The 26103-nt window shown below is 49.9% G+C and overlaps 1 protein-coding gene across 1 annotated transcript in view; it reads right to left on the bottom strand.

Moving 5' to 3' along the window:
• The window catches only part of RBM26 (RNA binding motif protein 26), a 1704516-nt gene that overhangs the window by 1606882 nt on the left and 71531 nt on the right, over positions 1–26103 (bottom strand). Inside the window, exon 2 of the mRNA XM_069639899.1 lies at positions 9692–9810. Coding sequence (XP_069496000.1) covers positions 9692–9810 — 119 coding nt within the window. The remainder of the gene's footprint in view (positions 1–9691; positions 9811–26103) is intronic.

Here is a 26103-nt window from a genome sequence, read left to right as displayed (position 1 = left end):
ATGAACTGTTGGAAGTGAAATTCTGTGACAAAAGGGATGTGTACATGCCAACTACTATTCATGATGAAAGTACTTCAGAAGTCACTCCGCGCAGACAGACTCGGCAAGTGTGGAAGTCCAACTGCATTCTGGACTACAAAAAGTACATGGGTGGAGTAGATAAAAACGACCAAGTGCTTGGAGTCATACCGTGCTGAACGCAAATCGCGCTTCTGGTACAAAAAGTTGGCCACATGCATTGCGCATATGGCAACGTACAATGCTCATGTGCTGTACCGTGCACCTACTCCACAAAACAACCTCTCCTTTATGAACTTTGAAACACAAGCATGGCTAGTCCTGCTTCCTCCACTAGAGGCCTGCCTTGGAAAGGCCCACCACAGCCGTAGCTTTCCCTTGAGGCCTGCCTATGAAATAAACGTCAGTCTAGCTCCCTCAGCTCAAGGCGTGACTTGCAAAGGAACGCGAATCAGGCTCCTTCCATTTGAGGCGTTCCTGCAAAAGACTATTCATTACGGATCCCTCCACTCGAGGCATTCAACTCCATTGTGGTTCATTTCCCTTTGGTGTGCTTTGAAAAGCAATGCTAGTCATTCTCCCTCCACTTGAGGCCTGCCTTGGAAAGGCACACCAACCCAGTACCTTTCACTTCAGGCCTGCCTCAGAAGGAAACGTCAGTCTAGCTCCCTCTGCACGAGGTGTGACTTGCAAAAGTAACGCAATGCATGCTCCTTCCAATTCAGGCTCATCTTGGAAACGAATGCCACTCCAGCTCCCTCCACTTGAGGCGTGCCTTGGCGAAGAAGCGAACACTGGTTCACTCCCCTTTGGGGTGTCTTGGCAAGGCATGCTAATGCAGCTTGCTCCACTTTGGGCCTGCCGTAGAAAAAACGTCAGCGAAGCTCCCTCGGCTTCAGGCGTACATTGGAAAGGAACACTATTCCGGCTACTTCCACCTAAGATTTGGCATGCAAAAAAACACCAGTCCCGCCCCCTCTACTCGAGGGGTGCGTCGGAGAAGACCGGAATACCATTCAGGTTCCCTCCACTCAACGGGTGCCTTTTGAAAATAGTACACGCCACTTTGGCTCCCTCCCTTGAGTCCCAAGTGTCATGAAAGTGGTACTTGGACACCATCTGTATGGCGGCAGTGTCTTGCATACCTCTTAACACCCTGCCTTCTTTGTTTTACTTCAACCAAGGTCATGTGTGGTGGAAGTGACATGTCTTCTGTAATAATTAATTGGATACGATTGGTGTGTGAATGAGGTAAAGCTACGTAGAACATGCAGATATCACTTCTGTGAATGCACTTTCCCAGCACTGCATAAATGATTGCCATGTTACAAGGTGTGTGTTGTGTGGGTAAGGTTGCACATATGAATGTTTCCACATAGTTTATGGCCATACTCGAAGTTGGTGTGAAAGACAGTGCCTGTCGGGCAGGTAGCCAAGTTAGCCAATGTGCACTTGCTATCAGTATCCCAATTCGAAAGCAGACACATGACATTTGAATGCAGACAGTTCATATGCAATTGCAGGAAAACAATGTACAAGATATTGCTAGAGACGGTTGCATTGTGAGTAGATGTCCACATGGTGTAAATGTGTTGATACACTTGCTCTGGCACAAGTGATTTATTAGAGGTGCGACTGCTGAAATGGATGCCTACTGACTGCAGACACGAAAGAGGTACAAATGGCCAGTGATACGGTGGGTGCCTTGCCGTGGCATCACTGCTCACAAGGAGGCTCCTCCTTGTGCAAAACCCCACTTTGCTTATCCGACTGCATTGTTACCTGTATGTATGAGAAGTGTGAGCAAAGGTGTTTGTGAATGGGCTTACTGACATCACTTTACTCTTTACTGCGCACACTAAAGCGAACTTGCTGTACGAATGATTTGCCCATTGTCTCTTGGGTACGACACCCGCGCATACGAGGTCTGGCTCTCATTGGGACAGCTGTGGGAATGCGGGACGGTAGGCCATGTGTTGTTGGCGGCGTGTTTCGGTGGGTGAGCCGAGGGAAATGTGCGGAAATTCTATTTTTTTCCCCAAATTTGGACTTTGCCAGGGGTTCTGGGTAATACATTCTGGGTCGATTTGCGCAAGTCAGACCTCTGGATTCCAACGTGCATCTTTTGGGAAATACATGGGGTTCCCCTTTTTCCTTGCTGGCTTCGACACCATAGGCCCAAATCTGTAGGTTGCCAACATGAACAAAATGTGCTGTGCCGAAAGGCTTGTGGTTACCAGCGGGTTACCCTTTTCCTTTTGCGCCCAGGTAAGTGCACCCACACATGTGAGGTACCGTTTGTCGGGACACCTGTAGGAACGCAGGAAGGTATGACATCTGTTGCTGGCGACGTGTTCGGTGAGTGGGCAGAGGGAAAGGTCTCTGAAATTGCCTGGAAATAAAAAAATTCTCAGACATTTCGCTCTGGCCACCCACCAAAACAGGCCACCAACAACACATGGCCTACCTTCCCGCGTGCGCACACGTGTCCCGATTAAAACGGTACCTCACATGTGTGGGTGCACCTACCTGGGCGCAAAGGGAGAAGCCCAAAACACGGGTAACCCCCAAGTCTTTTCGCACAGAAGAGTTGCAGGATTTTGACTCATGTGCACACCATACAGATTTGGGTCCAAGCCACCAAGGAAAACTGGGAACACCATGCATTTCTGAAAAGAGGACACCCGTGGGAATTCACAGGGGTCTGCCTTGCACAAATTGCCCCAGTTTTTATTACCCACAATCCCTGACCAAGTTTGATATTTGGTGGGGAAAAACACCTGGGTAATAAATTCTGGACCGATAGGTAGGTGCACCCACACATGTGAGGTATCGTTTTCGTGGGACACCTGTGGGAACGCTGGACGGTAGGCCATGTGTTGTTGGTGGCGTGTTTCGGTGGGTGAGCCAAGTGAAATGTGCAGAAATTGTGTTTTTTTCGCCACAGTTCAGACTTTGCCAGGGGTTCTGTGTAATAGTTTCTGGGCCAATTTGCACAAGTCATACCTCTGCAGATTCCCACAGGTGTCCTCTTTTCGGGAATGCATGGGGTTCCCCATTTTCCTTGGTGACTTGGGACACCCTATGCCCATATCTGTATTGTGTGCACTTGAGCAGAATTCTGCTGTTCGAAAAGACTAAGGGTTAGCCGTGTTTTCGGCTTTCCCCTTGGCGCCCAGGTAGCTGCATCCACACATGTGAGGTACCGTTTTCGTCGGGACACCTGTGGGAGCGTGGGGAAGGTATTACATTTGTTGTGTTTGCGTGGTTTTCATAACATTTTCGACCTATTTGCTGCTGCCCTTTGTCACGCATCCCCTTCATTTCCCAAATGTGACCTACATTTAGTCGCTGCTTTAGGTACCATACACTTTTGTAACCTGCACAAGTCACCTACCCTTGAAAAGGTCTGCCTGTACTCTTTCAAGAAATGTATGCTTGCCATTCCTCACCACATTGGTTTTCCTGATTAACACATGCCAAGTAAGTCTGTTCAAGCCGTAGGCATAAAACGCCTGTGTACCATGGCTCAGTTTTTGGTTTGTGGTATTGCTTGTTTTGTGAAACACTACAAAAAATGTGTGCTTTCCTAACTGCAAGAGTCGGGGGAATGTAGCGGAACATTGTTTTTCTCAAAATGCATAGCAGCCATTGCCGTACCAAGCCAACCATGTCCACCAAATACCTTTTTTTTTCGGTCATTTTCCCGCTTTTTCCCCAAACTATGGAATTTTCCCCTACCTAGTTGTTGCCTGACCTGCACAAATCACCCCTTCCTAAACTTGGAATTTTGTCTACTTTTCAGAAATGTATGCCTTTCTGTCCTCCAATTCGGCTTTCCTACCCTTTTCTTCCATTCCGTCCAAGCATGTCCAATTGACAAAAATTGCCTACCTCTCACAAACGGTTGATAACCACAACAAAATAATTTTTTGCCGTTTCCACTCAACCTGTTCTTGGAAGCCACGAAATTGGGGAATTCAGCACATCAAGCTATTTGTTCCTAGCTCTTACAAGGAAAAAAACCACAGGCTTCTTTGTACATCATTGTATTGGCATTTTTTGAAAAAACCCAAAATTGTTGCCCTTTTTGGTCATTTTCTCTCACCCCCCTACAGCAACCAAGGGTTCCTGGGTGGCATTATCGTTATGACCGCATACATGTTGGGGGAAAAAAAAAAAAATGATCTCATGCAACAAAAAAGTTACAAGGCATTGAATGGCGACATACCTAAATCACCAAAAAAGGCCTTGGCACGGAGGGGGAGTGGGGAGAACCCATGGCAGTTAAAGGGTTAAGGAGTTGAATACTAACCCCGAATCTAGCAAGTGGAGCATAGAAGTTCGAATGTGGGATGGAGTACATTCTATGGGGTTAATCTGTGGCACCAAATTACAAATCTTCTCCACTTTTCAAAGTAACAGTGCCTGGTGTTAGGTTTTCTTGCTTCTTTCAAGATATCCATGCACCTTTGTGGTAGGTTAAGACGCCCGAACTCTGACTTCAGGCGCCATGCTGCCAAGTTCATTGAGTGAGGCTGAGGGTGCACCGTTAGCACCCCCCCGTGCTGAGTGAGTAGGTTGTACGGGAACAGGAGCTTGATGGTATCGCACAGCCAGTTTGCGCAGATGTGGGTACCATAGTTGTCTTGCCCACATAGGAGCAACTAGGATAAGCGTCACGTGTTCCTTGTGGCTCTTGTTCACCACCTTCCTCATGAGATGTGTGTTTAGGGGGGCGGGGGGGCAAGCAAATTTCCCTGACCAGTTCATCCATAGGGTGTTCCCCTTGGATCATGGATGAGGGAACCTGGACGCGAAGTCTGGGCATTGACTGTTTTCACTTGTAGCGAACAAGTCTATTGTGGGGCAACCCCATTGAGAGAAGAGGTGTTCTACGACCCCTGTGTGTAGTCGCCACTCGTGCTCCTCTGGTAGGGTATCTCTGCTCAATGAATCTGCCAGAGAGTTGAGTTCCCCTGGAACGTGCTGTGAAGATAGGAATATTTTTTGTTTGAGAGCACATTTCCAAATTTGTTGCACAAGCCTGGACAGATTTGGAGAACGTGTGCCCCCCTGTTTGTTGATGTAAAACATTGCTGTAGTGCTGTCCGTCAGGACTTGCACAGATTGGTTTGCTAGGTGAAAATCAAATGCCTGCAGGGCTTTGAATGCTGCCAGTAGTTCTAGCACATTGAAATGGTTCTGTGCTGCCGCACAAGCCCACAGACCCTGAGCTGTGTGGTGATGGTAATGAGCTCCCCACCACGCAAGAGAGACCTCTGTCGTGATAATCGCCTGTACTTCCAGATCACAGAAGAGTTTCCCCTTCAAAAGATTCTCTCGTGTACACCAGCAAAGATTTTGTACTAGTGTTGGTGAAACGACCACTAGATCGTCCCACTGACCACTTGCCTGAGACCACCGTTTCCCCAACCACTCTTGCATGGGTTGCAGGCACGCAGGAGGTACTATGAAAATGCAAGATGCCATCATGTCTAGCAAACGCATAAATTTGTGCACCCTTATATGGCGGCCGGCTTGACAATGTAGTATTTGCAGAATCAGGCTTCGGACTCTTTCCTCTGACAGAAAGACTAACCCCTCTTGTGCATTTATAACAGCTCCTAGGAACTGTTTGGGTGTGCTTGGCACTAGGCTTGATTTGTTCTCCTTGATGGAGAAGCCCAATTGAAAGAGAAGGTTGATAGTTCTTTGAATGTTCTGCCTGCAAATTAGGAGAGACTCCCCTGTAATCAGCCAGTGGTCCAGGTAAGGGTATACTGGGATTGTCTCCCTGCGCAGGTGTGCTGCCACCGCCAGTACCTTCGTGAATACCCTTGGAGCAGATGCTATTTCGAAGGACAGCACCTTGAATTGGTAGTGCTGGTTTGCCATATTGAAACGCAAGAATCTTCTGTGCGCTGGGAACATTGAAATATGAAAATAGGCATCTTTCAGATCTAGTGTTGCCATGTAATTCCCCTTTAGTAGAGGATTACCTCTTGTTGCGTAGTCATACAGAACTTATGTGGCTTGACATTTGTTTGCAGGGCACAATACTGGGCGCATTGTTCGATCTTTCTTTGGCACAAGGAAGTAAGTTGAATAAATACCCATGTTAACCTGGTTGGCCGGGACTATTTCTATGGCATCTTTTTGGAGCCGCATGACGATTCCCTCCAGGAGGATGCGTTGGTCTTCTTTGGAGTGGGATTTCTGGCGTGGGGGGGGCGATTCCAGCGTTATCCGAGTAGCTCTATACAATATCCACCCACTACGGTGGACAGCACCCATCTGTCTGAGGTGATTTCCCTCCCTTGTTTGGGTGAAGTTAGTTGGAAGTGCACCCTCCTTCTGGAGAGGCATGGGAGAGCACCTGAAGTGGGATGTCACGGCTTCTGAGGTGGGGTACCACTTCTAGAGGAGGAACCGCTTCCCCGACCACTACATCTGCATGGTCCTCTCTGGTAATTCTGAGAAGCTTGGCCTCGATTGTTCCCCCAGGCTGTACCCCGACTTTGATTATAGGAACCCCTCTGGGCAAATTGTTCTCATGTGTGACGAAAATTGCTATTTCCCCTTTGGCCAGGAGGTTTATTGGTCAATTGGCCCAATGATTTCTATGTATCATATTCCTCTTTGGCTGTCTTTAAGGCGACCTTGACAGCCTTGCCACAGAGTACATTGGGCCCGACGGGCATGTTAATGGGATTAGCCTGCGTCTCTGGCTTAAATCCGGATTGGCATAACCAAGCATGACGCTTCATAATGGTTCCGTCGGCTATTATTCTGCCGGCATTGTCCGCTGCGTCAAGAGTGCTCTTTAGCAGACAGCTTGACACTGCCATCCCATCTGTAGCCACAAGTGCTAATTGAGCCTTGAGGGGTTCTGGGGCTGATGAGAGTAGCACTGAGGCTTTGTCCCATTAATGGCAGTTATAACTAGCTAATAAGGTAGAGTTATTAGCAATTCTGGTTTGGTATGCAGCAGAAGAGGCCACCTTCCTGCTCATTGTATAAAGCCTCTTGCTTTCTTTGTCTGGGGGAGCCTCGGAGGAGGCTAGGGGAATACCTGCTCTTTTTCTTGTTGTAACAACTAGCGAGTCAGGCTTTAGCTGGCCCCTAAGGTACAGCGGGTCTGAGGGTGCAGGTCTGAAAAGTTTTTCTATACGTGGGTTCACTGCCCTTGTCTGATTGGGTGTCTCCAGCGAGGGTTGTACCTTCCGCTGGCCAGACTTTAGTAGTGGAATAAACTGAGTAACAGCCTTTTTGACTCCCAAGATTGCGTCTACAAAATATTTGTCCTGTGGATCCTCTAGGGAAGATCTGTGAAAATGTTCAGCGGCTTTCATAAGTACCTCGTTAAGAAGAGGTTGATTATCTATGGGTGATCCAAAATAGGGGGTCTTGATCCACTGGTGAATCTGTGATGTACATGTCTGTATCAGGGTCACCTTCATCCTCATTATCCCAATAAGGGTCTGCGGCTTCTTGGTCATAGAGGTCTTCATGACCAGTGTCCGGGTCACAATAATAGTTGGATATTGCGCTGATTCACCGGGGCGAGACCTTTTAGCACGGGATTTAACAGGGTTCTGCGACCCGAGGCTGCTGCTGTGGGAGGGGTGGAATAGAAACTTGTGAAGTAGGTAGGTTCTTTCTCATAAAAAACTTTGCCATGAAGGACATTCTTCTCATGACCCCATCTAGATCTTCAGCTGACCAGTGGCCAGAACTAGGAATGACCATAGATTGAGGTGGGAGACAGATCTTCTGAAGTTGGTGGGATTACTTTAGAAGGTGTAGCCTTTTTCTTCAAGGCTGAAAACAGGGAATCCTGTGTCTGAGGTTCCTTACTCTTATGATGAGGGGACCTATCCTTCTGTGTCTTAGCCCTATGTCTTGGAGGAGCTCTTCTTAGACTCCCTTGACTTTACAAAGCTTTCTGGTACATGCTTTAATTAACTGAGCAAGTCTGGCCTGTATGGGCTATTTTATCGCTAGTCTCGTCAGTCGACTCACGATCTTCGGGGATATTATTATCCGCAACGTCTGTTCGGTCTTTCGAGAGTCGGGACCAGTCATGTGGCAATCTCGATATAGAGTGCCCAGAGGACAGCGATTCAACAGACCTCTCGCTAGACGTCGCACTTTGCCATTTGCTCGACACGTGTGTCTAGTCTCGGCAGTGGGTTGTGTGTTTAGTGGGGGGTTAGTGAGAGCGCTTTCACCGCCGGGGGTTGTCGCCGTAACATGGCCGCCAGCCTGTCTGTTGGGGTCGGGGGCCTACGCTTGGGAAACTTGAGTAACCCGTCGCCTTCAGATACGGCGGTGTTACTGCAGTCGCTGAAAGCACCCTCCACTTCCATTGCCGCGAGTTGCCTAGCGTGATGGGCCCAGCGTTTAGTTAAGTGGTCCTTCGGTGTTTTGGGTTTGAAGAGTCTACAAGCTCGACAGGAACCCTCAACGTGGTCTCGAGGGAGACACGGGTTACACACAAGGTGTTCGTCTACCCACGGGAACTTTTTGTTGCACTTAGGGCACAATTTAAAGGGGGCCCTTTCCATAAAGAAATGACACAGCAGTTAGGCAAATGTAATGTAGGAAAAGGGGTACATACATTATGGTATGACCTTCCCCCCCCTCTCTCCCTACTGTGAGGGCTGAAGCACAGAGCGGCCTTCCAAAGCCGGAACGGATCAGTCGACGGGAGTCTTCGACAGTCGTTTTTCTCCACCGCTGTCGGATGGTCTCAATAGCTGGCGGATATAAAGGGTTATAAAGGATAGCAAGAAAAACTATTAATTGTAGAATAATAAATGGCGATAAGTCGAAAGGGAACTCCGTGAAACAGCGTCCATCTATGATGGCGGGAAAAAAAACAATCTGAGGCACCAAGACGTGTGAAGGACCATGGGTACAGTGGACATCACACTAGGGATAGTATTACTGGCATGCCCTGTCAATGACCCTTTGAGTTTCAAAAACCACTTTAATACTCTGCAGCTTCCACTAGATGTCGGCCTGTGCACAGCATGTGATCTAGGCATATTCCACAAGCCTCAGAGATATATATATATATATACATATATATATACATATATATATATACATACACACAGAGAAGAGTAGTGAAGACCATATATGGAAACATTTTCCTTTTACACACAGGAAGTCCTGTTTCTATGTCCAAGCATAGAGAGTTACTAATGCAACAGTGTCATGTATTGATCTTAAATAATTTCCTTAAGTGCCAGGGCATAATATTGCAACATAGTATTGTTGTCAATATTTTATGTGGCTCACACACCCAGCTAGGAAGGTTACCAACCCAGAAAATAAACATTCAAAAGATGGCAGTCTCAGAAGAAAAAATAAATTGTGTGCAATTAACAGATCTACCCTTGTAGTGCATAGGTCACAGTTCAGAGAATTTCACAACATTTGGGGATCAAGTCATGCATTCTATCAGTGAAGACCTTGAATGAAAGAGAAAAATACATTGAATGTAAAGATATTAGAATACTGCACTTGGAAATATTAACAGAGGATGAACCAGATACACTGATTTTGGCTGTTCTAAAGTTTTTGTAATTTTGTTGAGCACGTTTTAAAGTGTACACACACACACAAACAAGAGTGTTTTGCTACCACTGCAGAAACTGCTTACCCTTCTGGAGAAACACATCCAGTTGATCAATGCAAAGGGCTTTTAACTCTCGTTCACTTTTGTCTTTTTTCACTAATGCAAGTACATATTTTGCCAGGGCCGATGGATCTGCTTCACAGCTGTAAAATAAAACAGTGTTTAGTACAAGTCTTAAAGGCCTCAGAATTAAAGTCACATATTTGTAAAATGTTTTTTTCAAAGAGATTTAGCATCTTGGCACCTTGAGAAACACAAGAATACAATGATGTGCAAATCAAACTACTTCATAAATAAAATTAAAACCACACAAGCACCTTCCTTTGGCAGAGTAGGACTCTGATCACAAAGAATGACAAAGTTACTCACCATAGTGACTACCTTACTTCTCGTCCATATTCCGCTTTCCTCCATACTTGTGGGACATTCTGTCCTTCGGCACGGGAACAGAGCACTTTTTAAAAGCATCAAAAAATTGACCTTGGTCCATTTATTTTTAAGAGGGGGACACCTGCACGTGATCGTAGCCCTGCCTTCCTGAGCTCCGCCCCGCGCATCGCCCTTCAGTCCTTTTCTATCGCCAGGTCAAGGACCATTTAGCAATAATAGAGGATACTTTTTAGAGGTGACGGCGGGCAGGCGTATATGAGAAAGGGGACTAGGAGTAAGCTAGTCACAACGGTGATTAACCGTCATACTCCTACGTCCCCTTTCCTCCATACTTGTGGGAGTTTCCCCAAGCACTGACCATAGGTATTACTGGTGGATGGAAATGTCCCTTATTGGAACAAATTCTTGAGGACTGCCTGATCAAATTGGAAAAAGCGGATAGGGAGGCCCACGTAGCCATCTTGGCGATGGACTCCCAAGGGGCGTACTTTTGGAAGACAACCGCAGCCGCTTTGCCTACAGACCAGATGTGCATGCATGCCCTTTGGTGATTGAAGGCCTTGAACTCTGAGGCCTCAGAAATGCATGAAACTATCGAACACATGATGGATGATTTTGAGGCTGGTTTCCCCTTAGGGTAACCAAACGAGTTAACAAGCTGAGTTCACTAGTTCTATCGAGTTAGAACTTCAGAGCCTGTCTGACATCCAGGTTGTCCAGAACTCACTTGGCCTCACAGGCCGGGTTCGGGAAGAAGACTGGTAAAGATATTGACTGGCTCAAATGGAATTCAAAAACCACTGAAGGAAGGAAGGGCGAGTGTGAAGCAAAACCTTATCCTTATGGAAAGTTAGGAACAGATGTTCCACAGAAAGAGCTTGAAGCGCGCTTATCCACCTTGCAGATGTTACCACAATCAGAAAAGCCAACTTTCAAGCAAGCTATTTGAGTTCGGTAGTGGCCATAGGCTCAAAAGGTTTATGGCATAAAGCGGTGAGGACCGCATTCAGATCCCATTTGGGATGAGGGGCTCGAACCGGTGGGAAAAGCTGAAGACCCCGCAAAGTGTCTCTTGATGACTGGATTAGTCAGTGAAAAGGAGAAACTGTCAGTAGACAGGTAGGCCGCAATGGAGGACAAATAAGTCCTGCAAGATGAGACATGTATGCCAGAAGCTACAAGGTCCGATACGAAAGAGAAAACAGAGGCATGCCTGGGATCAAGCTCCTTGGCTAGACACCAGTGAGAATAAGAGCCATTTGCTCCTGCAGTGCGCTCCCGTAGAAGGTTTTCATGCTGCTTGGGTTATACGCAGGTTGTCCTCGGAGAGGTTGAACTGCGCTAGTGATCGCAACTCAGGCACCAGGCCGCCAAGCCGAGAGATTGTGGGGAGGGGTGCCACAACTGGTGATTGCTCTAGTGAAGGTCGGGAATCTGCAGCAACCTGATCAGAGAGGACATCGACAGGTGCTGCAGGTCCGAAAACCAGAACCTGGCTGGCCACCAAGGCGTTATGAAGAGGAGAGTGCAGTTGGACGCACTCCTGAGTTTCCAAAGTGACCAAAGGAGGGAAAGAGTAAGATCTCATGTTGTCCCACGGGATGTCAAGGGCGTACCCCAAGGAAGACACTTAGACTGTCCATGGAATCATAAAGAGGAAGTTTCCCGTTTGATGATGTCGCAAAGTGGTCCACCTCAGGAGTGGCGCATTGATGGAAGATTCGGTGATAACATTGGGGTTCATCTCCCACTCGTAACTCGCCTCAGATTGCCGGCTGAGGGAGTCAGCAGTCACATTATGTGCCCCAGGATGTACACAGCTTGGAGCCAGACATTGTGTTGGAATTGTGTTGGATAGCCCAATTCCAAATTTGGATATTAAGGTCTACCAGGAAAGGAGACTTGGTGCCCCCCCCTGTTTGTTGATGTAAAACATTGTTACGGAATTGCCTGCGCAAATTCGAACCACACTGTTGGTGATTGAGGGTTGAAAAGTCTTGAGCGCCAGAAAAACTGCCAGGAGCTCCAAGAAATTGATATGAAGCGCCTATCTTGAGGCGTCCACAAATCGTACACCTTGAGGTGACGCATTGTCACACCCCACCCCAGAAGGGAAGAGTGCAAGGGTTAGGAGTGATTTGGGCAGGTTACCCACCGATTATGGGCCTTCGTGAGCCTAGAGGTAAACAAGTGGACAATGTTAGGGCCTGTTACCCACTCCTGCCGCCCCCACCTCCCTTCCTTATACCCCCCCCCGCCCCAAGGTGAGTGATTAGGGCGAGTCAGGGCCCACCTTACTGTATGTAGCAGTGAGCTCCAGGATAACTTCCACTTTCCAGTTGCCTAACTGGAATGTCGTGGTCCAGTCCTGCTGCAGCGCACAGGGTGCTCCTGTAGCGAGATTAAGAATGTCTGCATTCCTGCAGAGCTCGCAACAAGGCAAGAGTCTCTAGAATGTCTTTAGAGGAGTCTGTTTTGGCCTGGTTCCATTAACTACAGGATTGTGTGAATGAATAGCTGTTACACGCAATACGCGTGTTGTGCGCAGTGATAAATGTCTTTGTTTCCCTTCCAGTGAGGCGGCCGTCTGCAGTGGAGATCCAAAGTGTTGCTGTCTATGGGCGGTGAGGAAGAACGGAATGCTGCAGTCTGCGGGGGAGATCCGAGACGATGATAGAGTGCAGATGCCTGCCGGCGATGAGGCAGAACAGAATGCTGCTGGTGCAGAGCTACGCGGGAGTCCGGAACAGCTGTGCGAGCATGGATGTCGGATCAAAAAGGTAAAAAGAGGGCTCCGGGGGAACCAGCGTAATGGTGAAGATCTACTCACCGCTTCTTTCGTTTTGCAGGCGATCGCTGATGGGAAGTCTCCAAAGTGAAACCCAGGCTGCCAGGTAAGTTCAATCGGGTAAGCAAAAACAAACGCTGGAAGCCTCAATTGCTGGCATGATCAGGACAGCTGAAATAAAGGATACAGCAAGCACATGGGGGGCGGGTACACAGGCAAGCGTTACACGACTTGCTTCATGCAGGAGAGCAAACGCTAAGCTTTGGGTGTGGCCCAGGTTGGGGTTTTTATAACCCTGCTGCACCTCTCCACTAGACCACCAGGATCACTTGCAATGTGGATAACCCAGGGCCTTCTTAGTACCCAGACAGTCTGGATGCGGCAGCCATGTTGGCAGGGGCAATCCCAGTTAATGTATTGTTGCTCATGCCACCAAGCCACCCTCACTGTCCATTTCCTCCCTATGGTTCCTGAAGGCCTTTGATGTGCTCGATTTCGGTTTATGACAGGAGTCTAGTAACCGTTGCTTGTGGGCAGGGCTGCTGGAAGAAGTTCCCACTGAAAGGTTGCTGGTGGACGACCACCATTGAAGATCCACCATCATGCAGTATGGGACTGGAATCATCTTGGAGTCTGGATCCGTAGCCTGGGACCAGCAGCTCTGAAGAACAATCTGAGTGCACTTAATTTTCAGTTAAGAGGTAGAACCAACACCCAAGAGGCTATGAAGGCGAGAAGTCTCTGGAATCACCAGAACATGATGTGGGAGGGCTGCAGAAATAGTTGGCACGTGGTCAAAAGGTCTGTAATCCTGTCCTCAATCAGGAAAACTCTGGTACTGACGGTATCCCAATGTAAACCCTGAAAGATCAGGTTTTGGGAGACCATAATCGATGTTTTCTGGCAGTTCAACGACAGCCCAAGATGGAACAGGAGCTGAAGGAGTGACTGAAGATTGGGCGAAGCGGCTTGTGGGCAAGGACTGCGCAGAAGCCCATCGTCTAAGTAAGGATATACATAAATCCTCTAGTTTGAGGAATGCTGCAATGACGACATATTTGTAAAGACATGCAGTGCAGAGCTGAGACCAAAAGGAAGCACACAATACTGGAAGTGGTCCGTTGCCACAGGAGAACCGCAGATATTTTCAATGCGGCCTCCAGATCAGAATATGCATATATGTTCATCCTGAAGGTCTACCACGCTGAGTCAATCGCCCTTCCGGAGAGAGGACTTTATCTGGCAGGGCGTTATCTTGAATTTCTCTTGGGGTAGGAACAGATTGAACTTGGGAGAGGTCTAGGATAGTGGGAAGACCAGCTGGTTGGGTTTGGGCACAGACAGGAGCAATAGCCCTTCCCTTGCTCCATGATGGGAGCAGGTTCCACTGCTCTGAGGTCGAGAAGCTTCTGTACCACGGCTGAGGGAGGGTGACCCAGTCTGCTGTAGAGGAGGGTGGGAAAGTGGGGTACGGGGGAGGGTCAAGCAAGCATAAGCCGAGCGAGCGACTGACGAAACCCATTGTCTTCGCTGATGGTCAGCCACACCTCCAGATGAGACAAAATTCATCTTCCCACCGGAGTTTCATATGAACGATTAAAAATATAATTTAGATGTTTTATCAGCGGAGAGACCACCCGCTGCTGAAGAGGAGGCGGTTTACTGCGAGAAAAACCAGCCACCCTGCTGCTGTATACGCGGGGGCCATTTGGCGCATCAGGGCAGCGTGCACAGCAGTCCTGAAACCCCCTTAAAACCAGAGAAGGTCCTCATTTGAGACCAAAACCTCTTGTAAGGTGCCTTTGCTGTTTTCGCAAAGAAAGATAATGACTTGGCAGTTTGAGTGTTTGCCTTGGTCTTTATGAGCTCCTCGTCCGTGGAGGAGTGGAACAGTGCTTTACCCTCAAAGGGGAGATCAGGCACCTTGTCCTGAGCCGCCATTGAAAACTTTGTAGCATGTAGCCATGCTTGACGGGAGAGGTCTTCTCTGAACATAAGGCCCATAGCAGAGGTGTCTACGTGATGGGCCGCAGCCTCAAGTAGATCTTGCACCAGAACCCTGACATCAGATAAGCCGCCCTTGAAGTCTTCACGTCTTTCAGGAGGAATACATTCCTGAAACTCGGCAAGCTCCTTCCACAGCTTGACATTAGCAGCTGCTAGGATAAGCTCTGTATTAGCCTGACTAAGCTAAAGAGCCTAATTAGAAAAAACCTTCTTCCCAATGGCGTCAAGGATAATGTCCTCCTTGGAAAGGATCTGAGACGCTGCTGTGGAGGATATAGAGGCCGGCTTTGACTGGAGCGTAGCTGCTGCCACCACCATCGAGGAGAGCGGACATGCCAACAAGGATACTTCCTCAGACGTGTGAAGTTTGTAGCGAGCGTCAATTTTCTTGTTTAGGTGCTGGCCGGAATTTGTCACAGACCTTACAGGCCTCGCCCAGAACGTTCTTCTGAAGGAACAGGCTGGTGCGCTCCTTTGTCGACACCCCCTCTTATGGAGCTGGGGGCTCGGGAATTGGGATGTCTAGCAACGCCATCATATCCAGCACCCGGTCGTGAAGGCTCGACTAGAGCGGGGCGAGTCATCACTGTCCTGGTCCTCATCCAATGAGGCAGGAGCAGACGTCTGACCCGCCGCACGTGGAGCCTCAGGGCCCGAAAGCGTGGTTGACAGAGCAACCAGTCTTTTCCACAGGGGAGGAAAGTGGAGGCAGAGGAGGTAGTGGAGATGGAGGCCCCACAGGGAGTGGTGCAGGAGGTCGTACTAACGGAATCTGCAAAGGTATTGTCAGAGCAGGGCCCGGTTTAGGATACATTTCCTTAAACAAATCCTTACAGTACACCTTCAAGGTTCAGCATGCATAAGCGTCTGAAAACTGCCGAAAAAAATGCATCCTTGTACAAAGGTCTAGGCGCTGGAGTGGGCAGAGGCTGCTCGGAAGGGGCACATCCCCAGGATCGGAAGGGGCACACTACCAGGACCACAAAGAGGAAGGTTGCCAGGCTGGTCCCCCCCTCCTCCCAACTGGATCTACCTAGATAAAAGGACGTAGGAGGAAGCAAGACTGTACGCAGCAGTGAAATCCGAGCAAGCCAATCCATTGGAGGGCGGAACGGATTCTTACTATCCACGAACATGGAAAAGGCTGCTCTGCCCCCAAAAACAGGCCTCAGCACCAGCCAGGGTGAACATTGGTGTAAGAGCTGGTCAAAATGGCCACTGCAGTCCACGGGTGTTGAACAGCCATTTTTTCAACGCCTGAGGCGAACTGCGTCACAGGTGTAAGCTGGTAGTCACCACAAGGGAGTCAGGGGTCTTATTTTCCATCTTAGCCTTGTGACAAGGAACCTCGGCGGAGCAGGTGCTGGAAGACACAGTGTTTAACCGGCTTCTTTGCCTCCTCAGCAGGATCGGTTCTACCACAAGTCTGAGGGTGGGAAGGCTTATAGAGTCACCACCTGAAGCCAGAATCCCCAAATGGGGCTCCTCAATCCTGCCGGTCTTAGATATAGCCCCAGAAGGGGAACCTCAGGGGCCATCCCAGTACGTTAAGTTACCTTGAGAGGGACATCGAGCCGAAACTCGGTACACTTAGTTCCAGATGTGGAAACCTCAGTGCTGAGCCCGGTGAAAACAGCGGCAGAAGAACTAGGCCTATCTTTAGCCCCCAAAGGGTGAACCTCGGATGAAGATCCGGTCTTGGCAGCCCCTGTACAGGGGGGTCCTCAGAGGAGAATCTGGTGTGCCTTTTAGGTCCCTTTCCAGACACCTCAGGGAGATCCCCGGTAATGGAGCCGCTTGGGCCCTCACAGACCCAAAAGACCCTGGGAAGGAGTCCCCTGGCCGGGGTTCCCTGAAAAAGGAACTTACCGGTCGTCTCCTTTTTCTTCAATGAACTGCTGCAAATGTGGAGGAGAAATACGTTGAATAACTTCCTCCCACCTAACAAGCCGACACTGGAGTGCCTGGACAGAGAGGGAGTCGCAGTAGAAGCACAAGTCCCAACAGTGTTCTGGGCCTAAGCACTCCAGGAAAAGAGTGGGGGATCAGCGACGTTCGCAGGATGAACAGGACACGAATCCCAGACGTTTGGCACACAAAAGAAAATAATCCATGTGATGGAAGTGCGTCCGAACCCGACCGCGCAGAGAAAAGGACTGAAGGGTGGTGCGCGGGGCAGCACTCGGAAGGCGAGGCTACGGTCACATGCGGGTGGCCCTGCGTAAAAATATAAAAGCATCAAAAAAAGTTTTTAAAGTGTTCCGGCCGCGTCCCAAAGGACTGAATGTCCCACAAGTATGGAGGAAAATGGACAGGACTTAGTCTACATGTGTTAACTCGCATGTAGACTTTCCATTCAAAGATCTGAAAAATGTGCCACTATCGATCTTCGATGTAGAGAGCAAACTGACCCACATATAAGAGATCTTAATTATACATTATTTTATTGACAGTATTTGTTGAGCAAGGGGCAGCAGAGCTCAGTTATGTGATAAATAAATGACACCCACAGCCTCTGAAAGAACTTCGCGGAGTATTTCACTGGTCATAACCTGATCCGAGTCGGCATTTGCAGCCTCTTCAAAAAGCACAGCTTAAGTGTAGCATGGGGGCTGTGCATTCCCACCAATTGTGAGGTGGTGGGCCAGTGTTGGAATGGAGGACTACCGAAACACGAGTGAGGAGTCTGCAGCAGACTTAGTCAGGAACTGCTGGTGACTAGGATCATTGAAGCAGTGATTGAAAGAGCAGGCCTGTTATGTTAAGCTTACAAAGGAAATGCATTTCAGCGAGGACAAGAGAACAAATACTGCTGATTGGAGAAGGAAAGGCAGACCACCCGCTGAGCAGCAGTGACACTAGGGTGAAAACGACCATCGCATCTCAGAAAAGGCACAGGCAGAAAGCGAGGAATCGATTCACTTTGAGGAGGGAGAATGAATAAGCAACGAGAGTGAGTCAATGCCACCCCAGTACCCGTATATCCCAGCGCTAAAAGGTTTGCGAAATGCAAGCCAAAGAAATTTGAGCGCAAGAGAATCTCCCTCCGTTAACTTAGTAAAGTCTATAATGGCAGGGAGGAGAACAAGGACCCAGACAGATGTAGGACAGCGTTGACAAGCTGTGTTTATGTTAAACTGCATGCTGGAGAAGTGAATACAGAACACATACGAAAAATAAGGGAGAGGCTGAACCTCCCGCGGCCAATGAAGTAAAGCTAATTAAGGGGCCTGAAACACCTTAAAGTGGGTCAATTGGGGGTGAAGAAGGCACACGCGTGCCAGCAAGTAAAGGGGGTGGGAGGGGGAGGGGAGTGCCACACACGTGCCAGCAAGTATTAGGGTGGGGGGAATGCAGCACACATGCTAAGGGGGGGCACACGCACGCAGCAAGTAAGGGGCAGTGCACGTGCCAGCAAGTAAGGGGGCAGCACATGTGCCAGCAAGTAAGGGGGTGGCATGCACGTGAGGAAGGAGGGGGATGCACGAGCGCCAGCAAGTAAGTGTGGGAAGCACACAGGCACGAGCAAGTAAGGGGAGGGACAGATGCATGCACCAGCAAGTAAGGGAGGGAGGGAGGGATATGCCAGCAAGTAAGGGGGGTGCGGCACACACGCACCAACAAGGGGGTGCACACGCGTGCCAGAAAATAAGGGGGTGGCACACGTACCAGCAAGAAAGGGTGGTGGCATGCTTGTGCCAGCAAGAAAGGGGGGTAGCATGCACGTGCCAGCAAGTAAACGAGGGGGCTGCACGAGCACCAGCAAGTAAGGGTGGGAAGCACACAGCCACCAACAAGTAAGGGAGGGACGGACAGGTGCATGCGTCAGCAAGGGAGGGAGGGACAGGCCAGCGAGTAAGGGAAGGGCGCACATCAGTGAGAAAGGAAGGGGGCCGGTCACAAGTTGGCAAGAAAGGCTTAAGGGCATGCTCCAGTGAGAAAGGGAGTAGGTTAGAGGGGAGAACTCACCTTCCTCTTAGCCCCCCTCACTCCTTTAGTTGTGTTGCCTCCTCCTCTCGGTATCCCTACAGATTATCCCCACCAAAAATATTGGGGTAAATATGGTCGTCTGGAACGCCATAGGCGATATTTTGGGGGGGATAATTTGTGGGAGCAGGGGTTGCGGGGGTGTCCCCCGCACATGTAAAAATAATGCAGTGGTGTCCCCCCGCAGGTTGCATGTCTCAATATTGCGTCAAAACTATGGTGATATTTTTGTATCGCAATAATTTTGAGGGGGATATTAACACATGGAACCCTCCTCTCCCCTGGCGTTTCTGCTTCCTGCTCCCTCAATGTTCCCCCTTCTCTGTTAACTATGATCTTACCCCTTTTGTCCATCAGTGCCTTCCTTCCTTTGCTTCAGCCCTCCATCCACTCCATCTTTTCTCCATCCCTCTCTCCTTTCTGCACTTTAACCATCCAACTCCTAGCTCCCACACCATTGTCCTATGAAGTAACCTTTTATATCTCAACCCGGATTGAAATTGGGGCCTCGAGTGGGAAATCTAGGACGCCTGTTCAGTAATTGGATGTGGGCCACTATTAGCATTCCACCTGATTAGACTGCAGCAGTGTTCTGGTGGAGCGACTTGGGCTGCAGGACAAGTGGCTCTGCACACCAGGATTTCCAAAGGTGGTCCACTATCCTAGAGTCAGCCTGTCTCATCCTCAAGGACACCCAAATCCATTACGGCACTGCCGCCGATGCAAGTAATTCCTGGGTTTACTGTATATTTTACCAAGATTATGGACCACAAGGGGGGGGGGGGGGGTGGCTTGGCAGCCATGCAAGCGTGAGCTAGTCTGGGAGAGCTCCCACCTGATCCGGCGATTGATCCTGGAAGAGGCCGAAAGCAGACGCGAAAAGATCGAACAAAAGCTGCAGAGAGGCACCGGAGGGTCCAGGGCACACACAGGAGAAAGCCCGAGAAAAATCAGAGGCCGGGAAGACAGAAACTGAGAGAGCGAGATACGTGGCACCGTCAGGCAAAATGGCGGACGCATCTTGCTGATGGGAACGCTCGCGCCCTGAGATACGAAGGGAGCGCAGGAAAAGGAAGGCAAAGCTCGGAGGCGCTGACGGCCGACCATCAGCCCAGCGGAGAACAGCGAGTCACCCCAGAGAGGTACCTGACTGGCCGGTGAAAGGGAGGAGAAGATCGAGACACGCGCCGCCAAGCTATACCAGGGCAGGCGGAGGCGCGGACGCCCGTGGCTGCGGACGCTGGGCGGCGACCCGCAGCGCGTATCAGCCATCGAGGGAGAAGGGCCTAGGCGGACAACGGTAGAGGAGCTCGCAGAGGTCTCGTGAGCCCGGCCCACACCTAGCCACCAGCAGCAAGCACAAGTAGCTGCACCGGAGCGGAGACTAATGGTATGGTCACCGAAGAGACCCTGCGCGGCATTGGGAGATCCTGAAGCCGGAAAGCGAAAAGGACAAACGGAGCGTTTGGTCCCGGGCCAGGAAGCTGATCTGGGGACTGTTGAACGCGCGTGGGGGATACAGCCCACGTAAAGTAGTACCTAGGCCGTCAGTGGAGACCTCCAAAAAGGGGTAAGGAAGGAACTACGAACCCGCAACAGCAGAGCCGCTGAAGAGCAGAACAGAGCGGATCAACGTAGCGTTTGACCCCAAGCCCGGTAGCCACTCCGAGGATTACAGGACATACGTGGGAGGACACAACCCACTCAAAACAGCACCTAGGCTGTTAACAGAGGCCACCAAAAGGGGGGACGGAAGGAGGAAGCCACAAACTAAGCAATTAGACTGCAACACAGAGAGGGAAGCGACCCCATGGACGGCTAGCCTCCTTCCATAACCACCAGGGCAGTCGAAATAGCCAGGGAAAACACTACTCCACGGCAAGAAGACAAACGCTCCCCCTGCAAGGCCACGTAGAAACCCGTAGGCAAACATCACTACGGTAATCATAGACTTTGTATGAGCAAGATCCACATACTAGCACAGGACAACTGAAGCTAACATGCCGGACAAGCCAAAAGGTGGCAGGGGGAGACAGACTGTCATGGAGTCATTTGCCCGCAAAAACGAAGACCAGCAGCCTGAGGCAGCCGAGACGGACACGCCAGTGCCATACGCCACGCAGGGAGAGATCAGACAGGTAGAAGGTAGCATTCTGGAGGCTATAGAAGCACTGAAGACATTGATAGAAGGCAAGCTGGACGCAGTGATTGTAGACGTGGGGCTACTCCGACAGGACACGAGGAACCTAGCAGAGTGTGACGACGGTGGAACAAGTACAGAGTAACACAGCGAACAGGACTACCTCCCAATCGCAAATGTCAGAGGCGCTACAACGGATCAGCACACTAGAACGCAGAGCCGAGGACGCGGAAGGCAGGGCCAGACACAACAATGTATGCATAGTGGGGCTGCCGGTGGGGGAGGAAGGCAGAGATCCCACGAACTACATAGAGAACCTACTGATCCAAGAGGTGGGAGCAGGCACCCTGTCCCAGGGCTTCGTAGTGGAAAGGGCACACAGCGCGCTAACCAAGAAACCCCGACCCGGGATCACCACCAAGACCTATGATCGCGAAGATCATGAACTTTAAAGATAGGGAAAAGATCCTGGCGCACTCGAGGGAAAGTGGAGTCATAACCCGGAATGGAGCCAGGATAACCATCTACCCAGAATATACGGCCCTCGTGCAAAGACAAAGCGCTCAGTTCTGGCCGACCAAAGAGCGCCTTCGAGCTGCGGGCGTGAAATTCATGCTGCTATACCCGTCTAAGCTTAAAGTGTTGCACAATGGGAGGACACAGATCTTTGAGACCACAACCGATGCCCAAGAGTGGATGGACCAGCAAGGGATCCCGCAGCCAAGTGAGGGGAACGAACGGATCAGAGAGGCACCCCAGCGCGGTAGAGAGTGAGATCGAGAACGGCATGCACTACCTAGGAGCCCGAGGAAGCCGGGTCAGGCAGAACCCGGAAAAACTGCAGTGGGCCGCCGGGCGCCACACTGTCTCGCTGCAACAAGAAATCAGGAACACACCCTGCTGAAATGTGAAAGAGCAGAATAATCAACAGCTTAAGAGTTCAAAGGCCTAAACTGATGATTTAAAACGGGAGCACAAGACTCCTGGAACTGGATCACCAAGACCCACAGTAGGAACCCCAAGTAAAGACAATGTTTGCAGTGTCAGCTTTAAGGCACTACGCCACGACAAGTACGCCCGTGGAAAGGAGGGTGGTACCTGGAGAGCGGTGGGGCCCGAGCAGGGGGAGGGAGGCTTGGCGTTTGTTATTGTTGTTTTTAGTTATAATAGTTCGGAGGTTAAGTTTGTGGGGAGAAGGCATGAGGAAAAGAGGACAGACAACAAGGACACAGCGGAGGCACGGAAGATGGACACATGTGGCAGCACCCGGGCGAGGAAGACCGGCGGAGCGCACCAAAGAAAAAAGCAAATAAAAGACTGAAGCCAATGGCCACAGGGTCAATGTAAAGCCGGAGAAACATGAGAGAAGGAGGACATACAAACCATTTATAGCACAGTAAAGGGGTGGAGGGAAACCGATCCCCGAAAGCGGCGCACCAAGAGGACATAGAAGGGAGCAGGCCCATGGGAAAGAGCAGGCCACTGGCGCCAGCCTCCACAAGGACCGAGACGGCCTAAATATCGTCACATGGAATGTTAGAGGGCTAAATGAATATGTCAAAAGGCTAAGGGTCTCCACCTGGTTAAATAAAGCGAGGACCCATATTGCAATGCTGCAGGAGACGCATTTGACGGCTGAGAGGCAAGCTAAAGTGGCAAAGAAATGGGGAGGCCAGATGTATAGTTCAACGTACTCCAACTATGCAAGGGGGGGTGACGACCTGGATCGCTCCGGGCACCCCATTCCAACTCATTACTCAAGAAAAGGACACCGAGGCCATGGTCCAGATTGTTCATGGAATGTTGGAGAACCCGGAGGTTCATACAGACCAGACAGGGTATGTACCAGAACGAAACGACATGGAACCTCGGGAGATTCCATTACGTTATTGATAGGACAAACCAAGCAGAGGGAGAATGTATTGTAGCTTCACTAGACGCGATCAAAGCATTTGATTCGGTAAATTGGGACTGGCTCCTGGGAGCACTCGCCCATTTTGGGATAGGGCAGGGGTTCCTACGTTGGATAAAGCTGCTCTACAAAGATCCGAGCAAGGGTCAAGACAGACAGGCATGTTTCCGGGGAATGGAGCATAGAGCGAGGTACGAAGCAGGGGTGTCGGCTGTCCCCAAAGTTATATATTTTGGCCTTAGAACCATTTGCGGCCTTCCTAAGAATGGATTGCAAGGATACGGGCATAGTGATAGACAGGGAAACACACCAGATATCGATATACTCAAACATACTGCTCTACGTTCAGGACCCAACACCCACCTGCGGGACTTGCTCGAGGCGCTGGGAGCGTTCGGCAGGCTATCGGGAATCATGGTTAACAGGGAAAAATCCTCACTGTTCCCCCTGGCTGGCCTGCGAACAGTACCATCAGACAAATTGCCATACCTGGGCCTCACATGGACCCTGACCACCTTCAGATACCTGGGGGTGGACATTTACCATGACATCACGGAAACACACATAGCTAACACGCAGACAGCCGTGGACAAAATTTGGAACGCTATGCCGTTCTGGAAGGCCCTACCATTGGGAATGATAGGCCGAGCGGCCTTACTAAAGATGACGGTCCTGCCCCGGCTCCTATATTACTTTGCTAATATCCCTTATAAAATCCCAGGGGCTTTCTTTAAACACCTGCACACCATGGTGAGAACCTTCCTGTGGGGAGGGGGGAGAAACAGGGTAGCACTGAGTACACTACAAAGGGGCTATGAGTGGGGGGGCATTAAACTCCCAAACTTCGAGTATTACTACCTAGCGGCACAACTCCAATTCGTGGTGCGATGGCTGGGGGAGGAATCCTCCATAGACGCAATACTTTTTCGGCCAGCATTCCAGCAATTTTATTTAAGGGAACTCCTTTGGATAAATGCTGCCCAGGCCAAGACCCTTCCCAATATGGCCCAGCTGGGCCGAACATTATGGAAAAGAGCCTGGAAGACACAAGGTACGCAAGACCCCTGCTCAAGACATATCCCCCTGGCGGGACTGGTAGATAACCGAGTAACAAGCCTGGCCACGTTCAAGGAACAATGGGAGGACAAAGGGGTAGCCCAAATAGGGGACCTATGGCAGGAAGGACAATGGGTTGGATTCCAGTCCCTGGTGGAGGAACAGGATGTACACAAAGGCCAATTCATCCTGTACAACAGCTTAGTACAAGCAATAAAGAAGAGATGGGAAAACTATGCAAGAGGCAGAGGACACGGAGGGTACGCTAGACGCATGGTATGATGTTTCTGAGGGAGGACACATCGTGTCCAGGCTCTGCGAGCAACTCTTGGGAATCACTAACAAAAAGACACTGAACGCACGAGCAAAATGGGAGGAGGAACTTCAGCAACCTTTTCAAGGATGAGGAATGGAACAGAATCCTCCAGTACACGAAAAAGGTTTTCAGGAACGCCAGGTTCAGGCAGATGCAAATCTACATTGTGCACAGAGCATATCTAACTCCCAAAAGGATGTCGAAGATGGGAGACTGACAAACCCGGTGCTTCCCACGCTGTCAGGAAGAACAAGCATACATGGCGCATATGTTCTGGTCGTGCCCGAAAATAACACTTCTGGAACATAGTTAAGGAAAGGGCGAAGACAGCAGGAATTCATATGCAAGCCTGGTCACCAGAGTCTTACATACTGGGCCTGTTTCCGAGAGGAGACAGACAGACGACACACGTGGCAAAGATGAAAGACCCGTTGACAATACTAGCGAAGCGCCACATTGCAATGGCATGGAACACAAGCGAAGGACCCTCGAAGGGGGGCTGGTGGGCAGAGCTACAAAAATGGCCAATAGCAGAGACAGCAGTCTGGACGAGAGCCACGCAAAGGAGAGTAAGCAGCAGTGGGGCCAGAATACTGGCGTGGAATACCCTAGTGCAAAACCTGCTTGGAAACAGAGATGGAGACAGCACGAGTGACTCCAGCGGCTCGGAAAGAGAAGAAGCTGACTCGCTCGCGCCGAGAGCGATACATAAATCGGAAGGAGGACAACACAATCGGGAAAGAGGAGGCCTAGCCGTGGCCTGTGTAGACGACGGACAATATAGACTCAGCCCTTCGGGGGGGGGGTTGTGGGAGGGCGACGGGATCAGGGGGAGTTGGGAAATGCATTTTTTCTTTGTTGTAAAACCAATAAAAAGTTAAAAAAAAAAAAAAAAAAAAAGATTATGGACCACAAGCTCCCTCCTTGCCATATCATCTATAACTCGTGGAATGATCCACACACTGTTTGCACATCTGATTCTGAATGGGCTTTCCATGTGATGCAATGTGTGCCTAGCAGAGTTCTGCCAGCAAGGATCATGAGTGCGCACACATTCCTCTATCCTGTGGATACATGCTACATCATATATTCTGGAACCACAGAGTTGGGGCCGTATTACTTGGGTTTGGCGACACATGACAGATGTGGTAGAATCCTTGTGTGATCCTCCCCCCCCCGTCACCCCCTCTCCTATATGCTGCCATTCAGGGCCAGCAACGTGCTGCAGGTGGTGGTCTCCATATATCCACTTGCAGGCCTTCCCTGTAGCGATTGTCCTATACCTCCCACTTGTTTCTTGAGAAGGTAATATCTGCTGTGATGGGATCTCGTCACTTCACCCCAGAGGGAAGCCTTTCCATGTGAGGCTAAGGAGGTGAGCCAGCTACGCAGCATTCCCTCTAGGGGTGGCTGGCATCAGATCCACACAGGGAGAGACCAAGGTAAGACTTCATTTATTTTAGTTGATGGAGAAACCCAGTTGAAAAAGTAGGTCTATAGTCTTTTGGGTTTTCTTCAGACACGCTTGATGCGAGTCTCCTGCAATGAGCCAGTCGTCTAGATATGGGTACATCGGAATAGACTGCCTGCTGGTAAAAACCCTTGGGGCTTAGGCAATGCCGAAGGGAGTACTTTGAATTCATAGTATACAACTAAAACTATCTCCCTAAATACCTCCCTGCTAGAGACCCTTCTGTCTTCTAGCTCCAACTGTTTGCAGGTCAGATGCTTCTCAAAGCAGAGAGTTGGGGGGGGGATGAGTTATGAGAGTGCAATGAGTTATGAGAGTCAACAACACAGTCAATAGACTGTCGCAACTGTATATTAATTCACTATAATG

Source organism: Ambystoma mexicanum, chromosome 7q (genome assembly GCF_040938575.1).
Source record: "Ambystoma mexicanum isolate Mex_15411 chromosome 7q, UKY_AmexF1_1, whole genome shotgun sequence".
NCBI lineage: Eukaryota > Metazoa > Chordata > Amphibia > Caudata > Ambystomatidae > Ambystoma > Ambystoma mexicanum.
Note: the sequence above shows the minus strand (reverse complement) of the source record. Positions and strands in the feature narration are given on the sequence as shown.